This window comes from Ambystoma mexicanum, chromosome 6p (assembly GCF_040938575.1).
Source record: "Ambystoma mexicanum isolate Mex_15411 chromosome 6p, UKY_AmexF1_1, whole genome shotgun sequence".
Classification (NCBI taxonomy): Eukaryota; Metazoa; Chordata; class Amphibia; order Caudata; family Ambystomatidae; genus Ambystoma; species Ambystoma mexicanum.
In genome coordinates this window covers 246675659-246693227 of record NC_090935.1, presented here as the reverse complement: position 1 = coordinate 246693227, position 17569 = coordinate 246675659, and the positions used below count along the sequence as shown (strand labels likewise).

At 44.9% G+C, this 17569-nt stretch overlaps 1 protein-coding gene across 2 annotated transcripts in view; it reads left to right on the top strand.

The window, feature by feature from the left end:
- The window catches only part of DYM (dymeclin), a 1763009-nt gene that overhangs the window by 839315 nt on the left and 906125 nt on the right, over window positions 1-17569 (top strand). For both annotated transcript variants that reach the window (XM_069626954.1, XM_069626953.1), the window contains exon 9: window positions 10935-11117. In XM_069626954.1, the coding sequence (XP_069483055.1) occupies window positions 10935-11117 (183 nt within the window). The remainder of the gene's footprint in view (window positions 1-10934; window positions 11118-17569) is intronic.

Here is a 17569-nt window from a genome sequence, read left to right as displayed (position 1 = left end):
GAAGAGGCTGCAAATGATAGTTGCCTACTCAAAATCCTTACAGGGCAAATGAAAATGTGAGTTTTATAATGTGTTAACTTTGAGGGGTACCGCTTCAAAGTGTTGCAGCTGAACACTGAGATGGAGGGGCCGTGCATCCCGGGTTGGCCCACAACCAGAGGGGTACTGGCGGCACCTCACGGGACACTGCCTCAGCAATATCTAAGGCAGCAAACCCTGCCCCGACTAAGAACGCTGGGGCGGGCTTCCCAGGCAGGGCCGACTGGAGAGAGAAAAGTAAGCAGTACATGGTAGGTGGCTGGCAGAACATAGCCCCGCTGATGAGCTTAGCCTCGGTGAAGGGGAGGATACAGTGTCCAACAGAGCACTGGCAGGCAGTCCCGGTCTGAGCCAATGAAGATAGAGGAAGCCAATGCCATTAAACCACCAGGGTATATAGAATCAAAACTAGGCCTGCGAGAAGGCCTTAATAATCAGAAATGGCATTTGCCTATAGCCCAGGACTTTGCCCAGATCAGAAACACGGCCGGGCAGTATGTATAAGGGGTGAGGGCTTAAGAGCTCTTTTAAAGCCCTCCCAAAACCCTTCCCCTGTGCCACACCTCAGCAAGGTAAGTTATTGGTTAGGGAAAGTGGGTGAATCCTCGAAAGGGAGGAGTATTTAAAAGTAAGCTGGGAGTAGTTTAGGTGTGGGTTAGTTGGGTGAGGACAGGAGGTGGAAGGAGGACGTCCGAGAGACCAGTGGAAGAGATTGTTGAAAGAGTGTGGAGGTTGTTGGAGATTGGGGTAGGTGGAGTAATTGTATGTGGGTGTGAGCAATGACTGAGGTTGTGGCAGAGGAGAGGTAGTAGGAGTGGTAAGTGGAGGTAGTGGTAATGATAGAGTAGTACTAGTGTGAGGGAAGAGTGATAGTGGTGAGTGGTAACTGTAGTGGCGGTAGTAGTGAGCGGTACAGGGAAGAGAAGATAGTAGTGGCGTAGAGGTAGTGGTACTGGAAGCAGAGGAGAGGTGGTAGTAGTGAGCTTCTGTCATGTAGTGGTACTACAGTAGGAGGAGTAGTAAAAGCAGAGAGGTAGTTGTAGTCATGGAGCAGTAGTAGTGGTAAAGAAGTGAAGTAGTTGTGAGTAGTTCTACAGTAGTTAGAGGTAATGGTAGTAAGCTGAAGAATACTGAAGGAGGAAGTGAGAGGAGGAAAGTAACATCTAAGGGTCGAGGTAGGAAGGAGGATTGTAACATTGGAGGGATAGCAGCGTGGTGGGGAGGAGAACACCGTTCTCGGTTGGGCATGTTCGGACTGTGCGAGTAAAGGAACAATCCCTAACGCCCTAAAAACATTGAGGGACTATGAGAGCAACAGATGGAAGGCCCGTAGGGAGTCAGTTAGCCAATGTCTCAGGGAAACCATCAATAGCCGAAGATGGGACAACAGACAGTAGGGGTTACCATGCCCAAGTACTACCCGAGGATCAGGTCACCTGTGTTAGGAAGGCCGTAGCCCAAGGGAGAAGAGCGAGAGAGACAGAAGGACGGCCCTATAGCCAGAATCCACAAAAAACCCAGTGGAAGTGATATCCGATCAGCCAACTTGATTCTTTTAAATAAACATCCTTGAAACACATTCAGTAGCTTCTGTAGCAGTTATTTGTGGAAACCCTGTCACACTGGTTTCTTCCTTTTGCTCCTCCCTTAAACTTACCTTAACAACACACACACCTTCATGTTATCTGCTCTCCCTTTTATTCTTGCTCTTCCTCCTCCAGTGGTTATCATCCTGTGCTAGTCCCCAGAGTCAACCGTTGACCGCCCTTTCTCTGAGGAGGTATTACAATCAGCAAAACATTCAAAGGGGGGGTCTTAAGCCGCACACCTTTTCCATGTTCAGGTACACGGCCTCCCGCAATGGTGGTTCGCCAAAGTTAATGTCGTAGTTTCCTCAGCTGAAAAACACTAGTTTGAGAAGGATGCCATTGCGCTGCCCCAACATAGGTAGGTGAATTGGTAATGTGTGGGTGAAGATCGCTTGGCGCTGGTGGTGTTGTGACCGTCTCTGAGTGAGTGGATATTGCTGGCTCTCTCTGCACGGATAGTTAAGCTGGTTGGGGTTGCTTGGTGGCTTACTACGTTCAGACTGGTATTCTGCTTTTGCCGGCTGTTGTTCCCTTGGTTCTCTCTTGCCCAGGCTATCTGGTGGTTGCTTCATTGTTAAGGCTGGTAACCTCATAGATTCTAGGAGACAAATCAAAAGGCAGAATAGGACTGTGCAAGCATGGGCTGATCGACAGTGGTAATGTTGGCATGCAACCAGGCACTGCGGTTATGGGTAGGAACTGGGGCTCTCCCAACTCCCACACCTTGCCTTTGGGGGAATGACCTATTCTGGCGTTAACCCTGGTTGGCCTCCCCCCCCCCCCAAGGCTGCGAGGGATCCCTTTCCCCACCTGACGGGGACGGATTTCTGTCTCTCTATCACAGGGCATAAGGGCTCATGTGTAGCGGCACACCGTGAGTGGAGAGGTGCCATTAGGTATTTAGCTCCTGTCCTCATACATCACCACGTCCTCTGGACTGCATCTATTAGCACATGGGCATAAGGGCTCATGTGTAGCGGCACACCGTGAGTGGAGAGGTGCCATTAAGTATTAGTTCCTGTCCTCATACATCACCACGTCCTCTGGACTGCAACTCTTAGCACATGGGCATCACGGTTTCTGTCTAGCACCACACCGTGAGTAGAGAGGTGCCACTAGTTTCTCATTCAGTCCTTCGGTGATGAGGGATTACAAAGGAATACATTCCCCAGGAGTCGCTGGCCAAGAATAAGGGTCTCGTATGAGGGCAAAGGGAGCAACGTGCGTCAGTTGGATGATACAAACATGGATTATAAGCCCTATACGAGATCCCTCTCCCTGGCGATCCTTTGGGTTTCAAAATGTAGTGCAAGGTGCTTGCCCATCACTCGTTTTCTAATGTTGACTTACAAAGCTTCCTTGTTTCGTTAAAATGTATAGTCCTGTAAAGCATTTTCTATTGGCAAGCAGCCGCCAGTAATACTGATAGCCAGCCGCGCGAGCAGCTCTCCACTGCCTGTACGCGCACAGAAGTACACATTGTGTAAATGAAAGTGCAGCTGCCCTGCTATGGAAATTCCCTCTGCAGAGTGACCAGAGCGCTAGCTTATACCCAAACAAATGCCCTCTCACTCACAGGAGATAAAATGCAGCTGCATTTGCCTCAAAAAGCGGGAATGGCCGTAAAGAACTTTTATATCGTTTGTATAAGCACATTCCATTCCTGGGGAGAAGTGAGCTGTGATTTAACGCGCAGTATCGTAGACTAGGTCTGTTCACCCGAAAGGTTTCATGGAGCTCTGTTCCTTTAATAGTAAACATTAGTCATCATGCTTCTGAATATATCTTAACTGCTTAATGCTACCGAGCAATTTTATTGGCTGCTTGTGTAAGCTGGAGACCAAGCAGAGTCTGTGGTGTTTCATTAGTCATGGAAAAGTGAGACTAGGTAAGCCTGGTCTGCTACCATTGCCTGTGTACCTATGCAAATCCATGTTATATTAAAACGGTTTGGGCACCATTTGGTTACTTGTAATCAAATGACACGTTGTAGTGGAGTGCACAGTGACAGAATTAGACCTAGGAAACGGACAAGAGGACATCGTTTCTTGATTAAAGAAATCAATGAAAACTCTTCTAGCCCCTATTCCTACTGTGTATTCTCTAAATTAGAAAACAACAAAAATGGGTGCTTGTCAGGATGTCGCACAAATAAATCTAGTCCTCTGTCTGAACCTACGCTAACCTACTGGTTTAGATGGGCAGAATATGCAGTACTGAAAGTTCGCTGGTAATGCGTATTCTGCCCATCTGATCTTTTTGGCTCGCAAGTGGCTACTTAGCCTCCCTACTGAAGGACCCGTTATCATAACCACTCCGTGGTTTTCCAGCCTCCTTAATCAAGGACGACCACATATCTCTTATCCTGCCTTGATAAAGACTTCGGTCGAAACACGCGTCGACTTTGTTCACATGTGACCAGCACTAAACGTGCCAAGTTAACCACTAGCTCTCACAATCCCAATAAATCAAGACTTTGAAACAAACTCAAGGTGTAATGACCTGTCTCAAACCAAGCTATAGTAAGAAATGAATGAAATCCAGCGCCAATACAAAAGGGGTTTGCATATCGACTCTTGTACCTACGCTATCTGGGAATTAATGAGCTTGTCCCAAGCTAACCCTGTATCCGGCAGCAGGATCAAACCTACCTTTCATCTAGACCACACATAGCGCAGGGGTCTGACTTTCCTCTAAGCTCTTATTCCAGTAACGGGTCTACGCTAACCTACCACTTTATTTAAAAAAAGACAGAAAGGGACTCTAAGCTTTAGCTGATGCTAGTATTACTCTCCCTTGGTTAACTTGGTGGTGGCTGTTTTTCTGGCCCCACCCAAAAGTGTTCTCATGGTTTCCTCCAGCTTCTAAGCTTTGTAGAACAGTCAGTTCCAAACAAAAAAAGTCTGTGTCTCCTCTCACTCAAAACAATGTCTTTGTCAGATAGTTTGTACAATGTCCAATTCATCCCTTCTCCTAGAAGACTAGATGTCTCCCTATGGATGGAGATTGATGTATGCAACAAAAACAACAAGAAAAAAGTTTCTTTGCCACTCCTGGGTTATTCGACTTGTCAGCCCTGCATAGGCTGCGAGTCTGCTCAGCCTGGTTTGGTTGTTTGCTTCGCTTAACTTTTCCTGGGGTAGTTGGATTGGTAGGCCTGTGTGGGCGTCGGGCCTGCTCAACCCTTATTTGTTGGTTGCTTCTTTCACCTCCTTCTGTTCATTACTCTTCTGTGTGTTTTGGTGTGGCCTCACTGCTCTCCAACTCTTCCTCAGATACAAATGTGTGCTTGTGTGATAGTGGCATTGCTCTGAGATATGGAGGTGGTCGCACTGGCCCCTTGCAGGTGGCGTTCTTGCCTTTGCTTCGGTTCACACAAACTACTGTGCTGTGGTACCTCTTTTGTTGCTGGGCCTCTGCATCAGTGGAGGATGACTCAGGCGTGTCTTGTTTTTCGGTCAGTTCTCTCTGGTTCTTCTGTGGTTCCCTGCTCTTTGGGAGTCTCGGCTTCTGCAAAGTGGCAGTGCTCCGTGAGCTGATGTGGGGCTCTTCCTATAATGCCAACTGCCAGATCATTGGGAGTGGAAGCATCCCCCTCTGTTGCCTATCTGCACAAGCTGGCACTTCCTGCTCTCTGGCAGATTCTCTATCTTCGTCTTGATGTTCCGCTCTATTTGAGTCCCTCCCTGGAATGGAAAAGAGGACTTCATTGGTCCTAGTTTGTTGAAAGAGGCAGAAACAAATCCAGGTCAGAAACCAAGCCGTTCACTTTAAAGGGTGGACCTGTATGCGATTGCCCCGTTCAACTTCCATATAACGAACAAACATAAGGGATTTTGATGTGAGGGCAGGTGGGGTGGTATCCTTAGTTGGGCATTCCTTGTCCACAAAGGGATGGTTATCCTCCGGTGGCATCCCACTTGCCCTGTCCCATTTGGAGGATATTGCGGAGCGGACTCACCTCCCCTATTCCAAAGGGGGCGGCTCCAAATTGGAGAGAAGGGTCTAACTCCCTGGATTCGTCACACCTGCTTGGATTTTAGATCTGCCCTGACATGAGGTCTCCTTCCCTCCTCCATGGATCCTCTATGGATTCCTTCTGTCATTTGCCCACTTTAAACTGGCTCTTTGCTTTTACAGTGTAAGCAAGGTACAATTTTCATTGTTAATGTAAAGATTTCGTTATCGCGCAAGGGCAACTTTGTAATTATACATGTAACTTATATTTAATTCTGTTTTGTCTGTGGGATTTCTGCAGGCTGTGCTAGTCTGGCCCATACTTTGCCGAAGAAAGATAAGTATTTACACATCTGACATTACTCAACAACTTTGTGCATCTAGGAAGTGGCCTTCTATGCGATTCTCAGCAGGAATATGCAGATTTTTGTTAAAAATATTCAATTTCATGCACTCATTCTAAGCATTTTAATAATTAGTGCCGTCATTGCCCCTGCTAAATGAAACGCAATGCATCGGCCACAGAAGAATTCAAGGCTGAATTTGCCAGGTCGGATTCGGACATGCAGCTTGCATTTGGCTCTCTGAAGCATTGTGCCACCCAAGGCATGAATATGGATCCAAAAACACACATTGTTCTTTATATCTGACTTCAGTGGCCCAACAGAAAGTACTGGACTTTCCATTTGTTATGTTATGATGTTATGTATATTGTGTTCTGCACAAAAGCACCACTGCAGTCAGGCCTCCAGATAAGGTGGGTACTAGGCCTTTTTACGCATGAAAATCTTGTAAATATGAGAGCTTTATTATTTCCCTGGGTACATTTACACACAGGTTTAGAATAGAGGGCAGTGCAAAGGTCCGGTTACTTGACAGAAACCAGAAGGCATCTTTTGATTGTTATTTACAGTGGTGTAATTGCAAGCCACCTCTGAAACAGAATGAATTTCTCTGAAGCCCTTCAAAAAAAAAACTGCACACTGTGATAAAAGGAATGGTTTCTTTCCATTCAGCTTCAGAAGCACTGTGCATGTTTTCCTAGAATTTTAGGATTGTATAATAAGAGAGAAAACTAAGTTGCAATTGAGAATTAATATTTTTTAAAAGTTATGCTTATTTTCCAACGATACCAAACCAGTATTGCACAATTGTATTTTTCAGAGTTCTGGTGCTGTTTGCATAATCATGTGGAGGCAGATCCTTTTTACACTTATAATTTAATTTACACTCTAATTATAAAAACAGTGTGTAAATTGATGACTATGCACAGTCTAGTTTACATCCATTCAAACTTGCAGTCAATGGGGTACATTACTATAAATGTTCAGTGGCAGCAGAGTCTTTGCTCAAGTGTGAGTGATTGTCATTACACTGATCACAGGTGTTCTAGCCTCTCAAATCTTCACGAGTACAATTGAAACATCCAAAATCTGACTCTCCAGGAAGTGTAAGCACTGTGAAAAAAAAAACAAATGACAGTTACATTGGTAATTGAAATAGAAACTCAGCAAATCCTGTCCCTGTGATAATCCAGATAGGTATTTAGCTTCATGTAGCGCTTCATGAATGGTTCGTCATGCATCTAGGTACTGTGATTATTATACCTCAGTCGATATTCAGTTAACCAACCTCTGAAGGATGTTAGCCAATAAGATAGCTCAGCCGGTTGAACACTTGTTGCTGCAATCGTTGCGTGATCTGTAGGTTGCGGGTTCGAATCCCGTCAAGTCCAACTCAGCCTTTCATCCATTCGTTGTCGATAAAGGAGTACCGACTTCGGTTTGGTGTGTAATTGTGATAAATATGTTCGTTGTACAGCGCTTTGCCAAAAGAACTATATAAATAACCATTTGACCACTAGATTAGATATAGAATTTAGCATGGAGTCCTTGCCTCTCTGCACTGTTGTATCATAACACTGGCATACCATTAGGTAGTAATAGCTCCATGAAATTAGAATTTAATCATCAAAAGACAATTCTGCTATCGAATCTCAAAATACACAATACAATTCATGTTTGCTTTACTATATAATTGGCTATGTTTTTGTGATCTCAACATTTAAATATATACAGGAGAGATCAAATGGCCAAAAATAATGAAAGGTGTATTCTGTCACAATGCAGAAAGCTGTCGCATAGTAATGATTTCCATACAGTTTTTGCACATATCGGCTGGATGTCGCATACATTTTACTCTCTTGCAAAGAAGAAAGGTCATTTTTACTCTTAAAATCACCTTTACTCTCAAAGTTTAAAAATAGAGGGTAAAATACTCCCACCTCGAAATCTTATCTGGAGCACTGACTGCAGTGGTTTTAGAGCATTAATGCTTGTCGGGGTGTTGGTGTATTGTGCCTAGAATGGGGATGAGTGAAAGAGATAGTGTTTGTGAGAATTGGGATGCAATGTTGATCAAAAGGTGGATCAAGGGATAGTGAATTATTAGGATTGCAACTTATATTGTGCCCATAAGGGAGTTTAGATATAGGCATTTTCCAAGTGATAACCTTGTAGTACTAGAGGTGGTGTGTGGCTCTGTGACGGCTTGAGATGGAGAGGTGTCAAGCAGCGTGTAGGCTAATATGCTTGGGCTTTGACCTTTTGACCCCTAGTAGAACAGGGAAATAATTATTCCGGAACTGACCAGCCTGGCTCCAAGATTAACACAGTCAAGAATAGACTGTGTACAATTAGAGTGAAACTTTGAGGATGAGCAGAGATGGGATATGATTCTGCCTTTCTCTGTCTTGATTGCTTGGCAATACCTTGTGAGTGAGATTAACCAAGGAGTTATGATATTCCGCCCCAGGGTAATACCTTAAAATGATTGCAGGGTATATTCACTGTTCAGCCAAAATGAAGATTAATAGTTTGATGGAAAATACTTGTTGGCAGCCTTCACTGATGACCAACTCATCAAGTCTAGGTGAAGTGCTCCCTTTCAAAGCAACTCTGCCTCCAGCTTCAAGGCCCATTCAATCATTTGGAGGTTTCTCCATCCGCTAATGTAAAAAGGGTAGATTTGACAGTAGGCTCAATAAAAAGCAGCAGATTCTCTGCATTTGTATGGGATTTATAATACTTACACCTAGTTAGGAAACAGAGTTCTGTACCATGGGGTTTTTAAAAAAGGGTGTGTGAGTAGCCGAGGGGCTGGGATGGATAAGAAGAGCAGGCGAGGGGGCGGGGGACTGAAAAGGGGGATGGTTGGGCTTGATTGAAGCAATCAGTCATTGGAAAGATATTGTTTGAGGGGTAGAATCTTCAGGGCCATTCTGAAGTGTAGTCTGGAGGGAGGGCAGTCTTATCAGCATTGATAACTCATTCCCGAAACAAGGTGTGTGTTGGTAAAATGCATTTTCACGGTTTTTCCCCTCTTAGTTTCCACCTTGTGGTGATGTAGCTTCTGGTGGTGTGATGGCCTCTGGAGTTGGAGTTCCTCTGCCGTTCCTTTGGTTCCATAGATTTTTATTCTTCCCTGGAACCTCTTCCAAGCACAATGAGCAGAGCGGTCTACCCATTCCTAGAGTGTAGGCATATTTTATTCCAGTGGTGAAAAAGATTGCAACAGTATGCACGAGGAGGTGCATGATTGAGGACCCATGGATCCTTTTTTGTGGGGTTAGGCTATGGATTAAGACTGAATTGCCCCTATTCGCATCTGTGGAAGGGTGCCTGGCCAATCAGGTGGCTGGACAGTGGCCAAGAACACACATTCTCCATCCGCTGCTTCCAGCCACCCAACGCTACCGCCGTGCGAATGGCTTTCAGCCCTGCTGCGGGGGTTGGACATGGCCTTTCATGGCCCACAGCCCTCGTCTAGGCCCTTGCTTTGCTCGGACATACCTGGGCATGGGCTGGCGGCCCATTAAAGGCCACAGCGTGGGTGAAATCTATATTCATGCCCATTTTTTCCCAGATTACTATACTATGGCAGTCCACCCCGCTAGGGATGCAAAGGGTTTATTTTTTATTCCTCCGGAGATTGGTGCGCAAGCAACACCAATCTCTGATGAAAAAAAAAAAGAAACAAAGATGCCCTCCATCATAGGAAAAATTTGAGTAAGTCACTTTTTCATGTCCATGGTGGCGGCCGGGAGTGGGAGCAGCACTGGGACCGGAGCATCACACTCCAGGTAAGTGTTGGGGGAGGGAGGTGATGGGGAAGCAGTTTGTAATGTTTTTGGGGAGGTGGGGAGGCAACAGGGAGCCACATAAAATATTGTTTTCAGTGGGGAGCCAACAGGGAGAGGCTCCCTGATGCCTCCTCACATAAACATTTTTTTTAATGGGAAGGGCTTTATGGGGAATGTTCTTGTGGGGCCGGAACAGCAGGCAGAGAATGTGTATACAGTTTCTCCAGAAATCCTGTAGCTTGAGTCTGTCGAGCTAGTTCGAGTAGGTTAAATCGAATCTGCCCTTCCGTGCCTGTATTTTTGCTCTGGACAAGAGAATTGGAGGACGGTTCACCATATTGCACCTCTGTTGGTAGAAGCTTATCCTGGCCAGTAGTAAGACCTTCAAAGTCGTAATCGTGGTCCATGTTCTATCAAGTCTTCTTTTATCCTTTTGACCTGAGGTCTGCATACATCCGGTAGAACCTCTGAATGGAGATGGGGACGTTTCTGGTATTGCAGGTTGAGTAAGATCACAAAACACAAAATCCACCCGTTTGCTCTGAAATCCACACCTAGCGCTATGCCCCCATAGTATGGCCTTAGGCGGATCCGTATCATGGCAACCGGTGGTCTACATATACCCCTTTTTGAAAGACAGGTTTGCAAGATCACCATCTCTGCCAGGTCATGGATTCGATCTGTCAAGAGCTGTAGTTATTTGTTTGGTGTGTATTGGTCCTCATTCAAATGTTATCTCATTTCCAATATAAATATTTAGGCCTTCTTTCCCATTCATCATGACCATTGCACATGTAGAATTGTGACAAACCTTTCCACTGCTCATGTGTATTCTGGGTTTGCGGATAACCATCTGACTTCATGCTCTCATGCCAAGGAGTTGTGGTTTTAGTGAACCCTGGGTTGGATGTTTTCTTGTGCGCGGGCAGTTGCTTTTGTGTGCCTAGGAATGCGAGTTGAATGCAGTTTTGTTTATGATTCTCAGTCAGCACTAACCTCCATTTCAGATATATATATATATATATATATATATATATGGTCGGGATTAGCCCGTATTCACACTCAGTTCTTGCTTTCTCTATATTGTTCTATTAGGGTAGGGAATCGGTGCAACCTATTTTACATTTTCATTTCCTGACTTCATTTTTTGCACATTGCTTTGTAGTACAATAAATGTAGTTTTAAACGCTTCTCTCCCTCTCTCCTAGCTGGATTGTGGACTGTCTTTACATTGGGAGGAGTAGCCAGTAAGCCATCACCTCAACAAGAACAGTCTTCACCACTAGCCAATCAGAGTCTTCTGCTGCTGTTGGTGTTGGCCAATTTGACTGATGCGCCAGACATGCCGAATCCCTATAGACAAGCAATTACATCCTTCAAAAACACACAAGGTTTGTCCGGGTTTTATTTTCTTGAGGTGCCTTTTGTGTTGGATCTATTATTATGTTATTAATATACTTCATGCCACTAACTGGAACCAGAAGCATGTGGAATTAGTCACTTAAGATCTCGCAACGTTTGCATTGGTCTGTGTTTACATCATGCCTGAACTGACCCCAATTCATTTCTTTTATCTATTTGCAGCATGATTACCAGCCGAGGTGGATGTTTCTTTTATTGTCTTTGCAAAGTTTTGGCTTACTGATTAGTCCTTAAGCTTTTACTACAATGTGCATATTGTGTTGACTCAAAAGTAGATTCATACATTTTTGTTAATTTGGAAGATAACCTAATTCATTTTTTTTATAGCTTTGCTTCAATAGTATGTGGTGAAGTTTTGACTGCTAACACTCAAATGAAATGGTGGAAAATTCAAGCATGCACGTAGAACGAGATTACATTGTGACGGATGTAAGTGAGCATACTGCTCTGGTAAACCTTTTTTCAAATACAACATCCTGCAGCCCTGCATTAATTCCAAGGGATCAACAAATTAGCCAGTATCATAAAGGATGCAACTGTGAAACCTTGCCTTTCAGACAGGTACATTTCACAGATGCATAACTGGGGTCTTTTAAACTGGGTGGTCTTTATGATGGCACAGACTTAATGGTATTACCCAAGACTCTTCCCCCCATTTTTCTCCATCAAGGTATAGGGCTCAAACTGATTCCAAGGAAATGGAGTGGAAATTTGACTAAACGTGCACAACAAATAGGATGTAGTCATATTTATTACAGGATTGTAGATTCACTCTACCCTGTGTAGTCCTGTTTAGATCGCCTGGAACTAACAGGCTCCTATGAGGCAGACTCCTTGCTGGTCACCAGAGTCTTTGACGCCATAAAGACCTGGAGGTGTGACAACTTCTTGGCACTTAATGATAAGACAACAGAGATCCTGATTGTTGGCAGTATCGCCAAACTTAAGACCCCTGAAACTCAATATGAAAAAGTCTTAGTGGGAGGAGCCACCATTCAGGTCTCCAGTTCCGTCAAGACACTTGGTGTGGTTTTTGACAGCAATTTAAATTTTGAAAAGCAAGTTGCCAATATAAGTTCCAGCTGTACTTATACAGCACACGTGTTGTGGCAGATCCAACCATACCTCTCGGAAGGCAGAGCCCTAATAGCGACAGCAACTATCAATTCTAGATCGACTATTGCAACGGCTTAATGGTCGGCACTACAACGGCTAATGTAAAAAAGCTGCAGACAATCCAAAACGGAGCTGTTAGAGCAGTGTGTGGCTTAGGATGCAGAAACCATGTATCCCACGCTCGGAGGAAGCTGCATTGGCTTCCTGGCCGTGAAGGGGTCCAGTTTAAAGCATCCTGCCTAGTTTGCAAGTGCCTTACAGGCACTGCTCCCAGGTAGCTTCAGTCATGGATCAAGAGATTGCCATACAGACGAACCTTGCATTCTAATGATGGGGATCTCCTATCACAACTGTGTTTTAAACTGAAGACATATGGGGATCTGAGCTTTGATGCCTGGGGCCATGAGTTTGGAACGGTCTCCCCCTACCCATCAGACAACTGCGATCGTCTGCTCAATTCAGGAAAGCACTCTCACCCCACCTGTTTGATGGAGGTGCTATGTAGGCTTTTGCCACCCTGACTCTTCACTGACCTCGGCCGGACTGTTGCCCTCTGTAATTCTCTGCTATCTGTTTATTCATGGTATTGTCTCTTGAGCGCTCTGAGGCCTGCAGGCGAGTTGACGCCTTACAAAAATATATTAGAATAGAATAGGCATCCTTTAAGCTGGTGCATACAGAGAATGTACCTCAATGACAGCTGCCTTGTAGCACACGAAGAATGGATAATTTCTTGCTTTGAGAAACTAAACCTATGGCCTGTAAATTCATGTGACACCAAAATGCCCTGTTTGCCATTTTACGCAGCTCAGCATGTTCATTGGTGCCCAGTTTTCCTCAAATTTCTATAATAAACAGAATGATGACGACTGAAACAAGGAAGAGGAGCCAAGTAATGCCGAATACTCAGCAGAACTAGAAGGAGCGGTCTAGTGCTCCAAGGAAGCTGATTGGCTCCAAGCAACTCCCTTCCTTAAAGCAGGAGTTTAAAGATGGAACAGCTGAAAGTACCAGAGAGATTGAGTTGTCTATTCACTGCTTGGAAAACCAAGCTGTGAGGTCCACCGGCGATCGGGGGGACGGCAACAGAAGGACTGCAAGAGTTAGTTTGCTGTGCTGGGATCGTAGTAGTAAGAGAAGAGGATCATTCCTGGTGACCACAGGAACCAAGAAGCAGTACCGTGGCCGTCCGAACACGGAGAAGGGACAGGCGGAAGCAGGAGCCACAAAGGACATGGAAGGCACCAGACAACGCCGTTAAGCCTGTGAAGTGGAGTGGGACGCCGTGGCCCTTCTGTAGGTTTGCCACGAGCGGTTCGGATATCTTCAAAGAAAGCCGGGGAGCTCTGAAAAGGGATGCTAGGTCACCGGGGCGCTTCGGCAGCTCCAAGTACTATAAGAGCCAGGCATTGTGATATGAGTCTGGTGACCCCGAGCAAGGAGACTGGGTCACTGGGACAGTTAAGAAAGAAAGTGAATGAAAGTAGATTTGAGACATGGTATTATGATAAAAGTGATGCACAATATTGCAACTGTATGAGTAGAAGAATAGTGAGAGAACCTAGCAGGAGAGTATACCAGGTGTTTTGTGAGTCCCAGAATCCAAAAGGAGATTCATGCCTTTAGGATTTGAAAGTGCATTGCATGTGGAAAGGACCCTGGGGAAGGGAGCCATTTCCCCGGCAGTGAATTGCAACACCAAGGGGGTTATCCTCTTGTGCTACAAATAACTTGTTTTTTCTTTTGAAACTTTTGTTTGGTGGCGAGAAACCTGGGGAAGGGGGCTATTCCCTGGAACTGTAAACGCTATCCATTCGAAACATCTGTTGGATAGATACATTTTTGTTGAACGTAAACATTTGTGCACTTTCTGAGCTAAAGGAATTACCCATAGCACTTATTTTTAGAATGAGAGGGTTTCGGAAACAGGACATTTTTGCACTGGACTTATTGACACAGGATAGACCCTTTGTTTTTCTGGTTGAGTTAGGGAAATACCTCCTAAAGTAGGGACAGTCAGGCATTTCCTAACCCCCTTTGTATTTGAATAAAATTCCTGGTTCCTCATAATTCCTTCCACCCACAGATGTCTCATTATAGCTATATCCACACTCACCAGCAGAGTGTGAAACTTGTTCAGCCTCCAGGGGGTATAGTACAGCTTTTCAATGCACTCAAGTCACTGCTTTAGAAAGCCTCTTGCAATTTTACTGCATCATGCCTTATACTCCAAAGGCGTCAGGCCCAAACCCTGTAAGGACTGTGGAAGGCAATGTCTGTGTTGGACTCCCTCCCCCTCCCCAGCCCATAAGGTTTGTCTTTACTCCCTTATGGCAGAACGTGAAATGGAAGATTTGAGATCCTTGCCACTCAATGCACTCAAAGCTCTTCAGGAATTTGCCATACAACTTGTAACCTACCTTCCCCAAGAGGGGTATGAGGACACTGTCGGAAACTCTGACGTCTGAACCTTATCAGAAAAGGGCTTGGTCCATATGTAATCTATGTAGGAAGATTGCTCCTTGTACAAGGATAAGAACAGCAACAAGCTCAGGTGGTGATCTCCCTATTCTGTTGACACCAACCACCGCTTTTCTTCTTCTTCATTGAAATAAAGTAATCGTCACACTCGTTCCAGGGCTCTAGCATTGTGCTCAGTTGATTTTTATTTATTGAGGATTCTTCTCCTATCCAAGAATGAGGCAATGGGACTCAGTTATTTCTGTTCAAGAATTGAATTATGCAAGTCATTTTGGTGCATGCTTTTTCCAAGTAAAAGCAATTTCAGTTTCCTTTTAAATTGACGACAGAGTTGAGACAGATGTTTTTCCCCTAAGAATTGGCCTCCAAAATGCATTGGAGTTGCATCTTTTGCCTGTGACTATAATTAAAGCATGAACATGTACACCTTGGATTAAGGACTTCATTTCTATTACTCAGTGTTCAGCAATTCAATATGGGACATTGAACCAATTTTCGTACCTGTTTTTTACTAGTCATACAATTATTTCAATCTAATTTGTGGGGTTACCCCTTGGGATCACCTAGCATTTGGTAGGGGGTTACATCCAATTTGAGGTTTTACCACCAGTGAGTTGGATGTCTTTCCAGAGCTTGAATTTATGGTGGCTTAACAGAAGACCATTGCCAAAACTGTGGCCCAATTTGACCGGACATAAATTCTGGCGGAGACCCTGCTAACCTTCAATCCTGCTGTTGCTGCCCCCGTTATGGTCTTCCTTGGTTCTATTTGCAGACTGTGACCTTGCTAAGAAACATCCTTCGGCCCTCTGGACCCCTGGTTTTCTGTCCACCCACTCCATGCCTGAGAAACCTAGTAGTACAAGTCTCTGTTGAAGGTTCAGAGTTGGCTACATTTCTTTGTTTGCCCCAGATGGAGAGTAAAAAGTTGAATGCCATAGGTTGAAAGGTTGATTATTCCGGCAGCCTAACCCTGAGAGCGGTCAATTCCACCTGTGCCCTGGCCAAGTACACCCACTCCCTATGAGCAGTTATTTCTGAAGTGGCAGAGAATTTGCCATCCCATGGGATGATGGATGAGTTCACCTCCCTGGTGGAAGATGGACACAAAGCTGCAAGTCAAACCCTTCTGTATGGACAGGACAAGGTAGACACTGGCACGTGCAATCGGCACTGGGTCTGTCCTGCATATACAATCCTATCCGGGGTCTTCGAGCTTAGTACCTGATGTCCAGGCTAAGCTTCTGTACATGCTATTTGATGATGATGCACAGTTTTGGACAAAATGCAATGAGTCCTTGAGAAGTTCATGGCCTCCAAGACCATGGTTAAATCCTTGGGCATACCTTTCCCTAGCATGCTGCTTCCACTGCCAGGAGCTATTCCTTGTAGGCACACTGTGGTCGTGATCAAACCAGCGGGGGCATACAGGTACAGCAGAAATTCTTACACTAGTGTAGAGCCAGATGTGCCCCGAGAGGTTCGGTTGCCGGCCCCATTGTCCCCTGAACAGCCCCCGGACAACAATTTAATTTCACCTTTGTTCATTCAACCCACAGTGGAAGGGCTAGACCCTGATTGTCCAGGAGAAGCAGGTCGCCACCGACACTTGAGCCTTTTCCGTTCATCCATCACCCACGACTACCATCTTTCCTGCCCTTCCCTTACGATAGATGCTCCCCTCTTGAAGGAAATTGATCAACATTTTGCATAGAGCAGCATTGATCTGCTTCCTTCATGAGGGCAAGGGAAGAGCAGGTATTTGCTCTACCTTCTGAAATTGAAGAAGAACTGAACCAGCGTCCAATCATAGATCTGTGGCTCTTGAACTCGTACCTGCACAAAGACAAGATCAAAAGGATCACCTTAGCTGAGATCCCCAGACTCTTGAGCTGCAGGACTGCCTCTTCTCACTGGAACTTCAGGACACCTACTTCCATGTGCCGATTCACCTGAAGCACAGGAAGCCACAGAGGCCTGTGGTTGGGAACACCCATTACTAGTTTTGAATCTTGCTATTCAGCCTTTCCTTTGCTCTGTGGGTCTTTACCAAGCTGCTGGCTGTGATAGCCGCATGTCTTGAAGGGAGGGGGCTTACTTCTTCCCCTACCTGGATGATTGGATCATTCAAGCCCACATCCCAGATCTAGTGACATCACACCTGCACATACCGTTCATCTGCAGCAAGGTTTGTGTTTCTCCCTCATCTTTAATAAGACCCACATTTCATCATCCCGACTGCTCCAATTCATAGGCGCAATTTTGGACATTCTCAGCATCTCATATCCTCCTGATGATTGTGAAGGGTCAGAAATGTGAGGCAGACAACTTGGTAAAGGTTTATCACACAATGCCATTTTATTAGCTCAAACGGGTTTGACAAACGCCGCACTATCCCTAACCTAACAAGGATTTCCCTGCCTATCAAATAAACTAAAGAAATCTGTCCCTCATACTTAAGCATACATCAAACACATGAGGGAATATATGGCAATTCAAATGCAACAGAACTAACCGGTATGTTCAACATACACTTAATAACTGTATATCGTTGTAACCTTGTAGGATCTCCTTCCCCATATTCAAAGCAGGATTTTCAATCAACAGTTCAAAAAGGAAGGTTCCGGTTTGTAACCAATTTCTGATTATAAAGTTCTTCTGGCTTCAAAAGTCTTTCACTTGGACTTTTACCAACAGTTCAAATAGACGTCTCCTCACTTACAACAAAAGAGCTCAACACAACTTCCTCTTCAAAAGAGTGCAACACAACTTCTTAAGGAATAAAAAACTTCCACAATTAATTTTCCACTTCTTAAAATCTTTT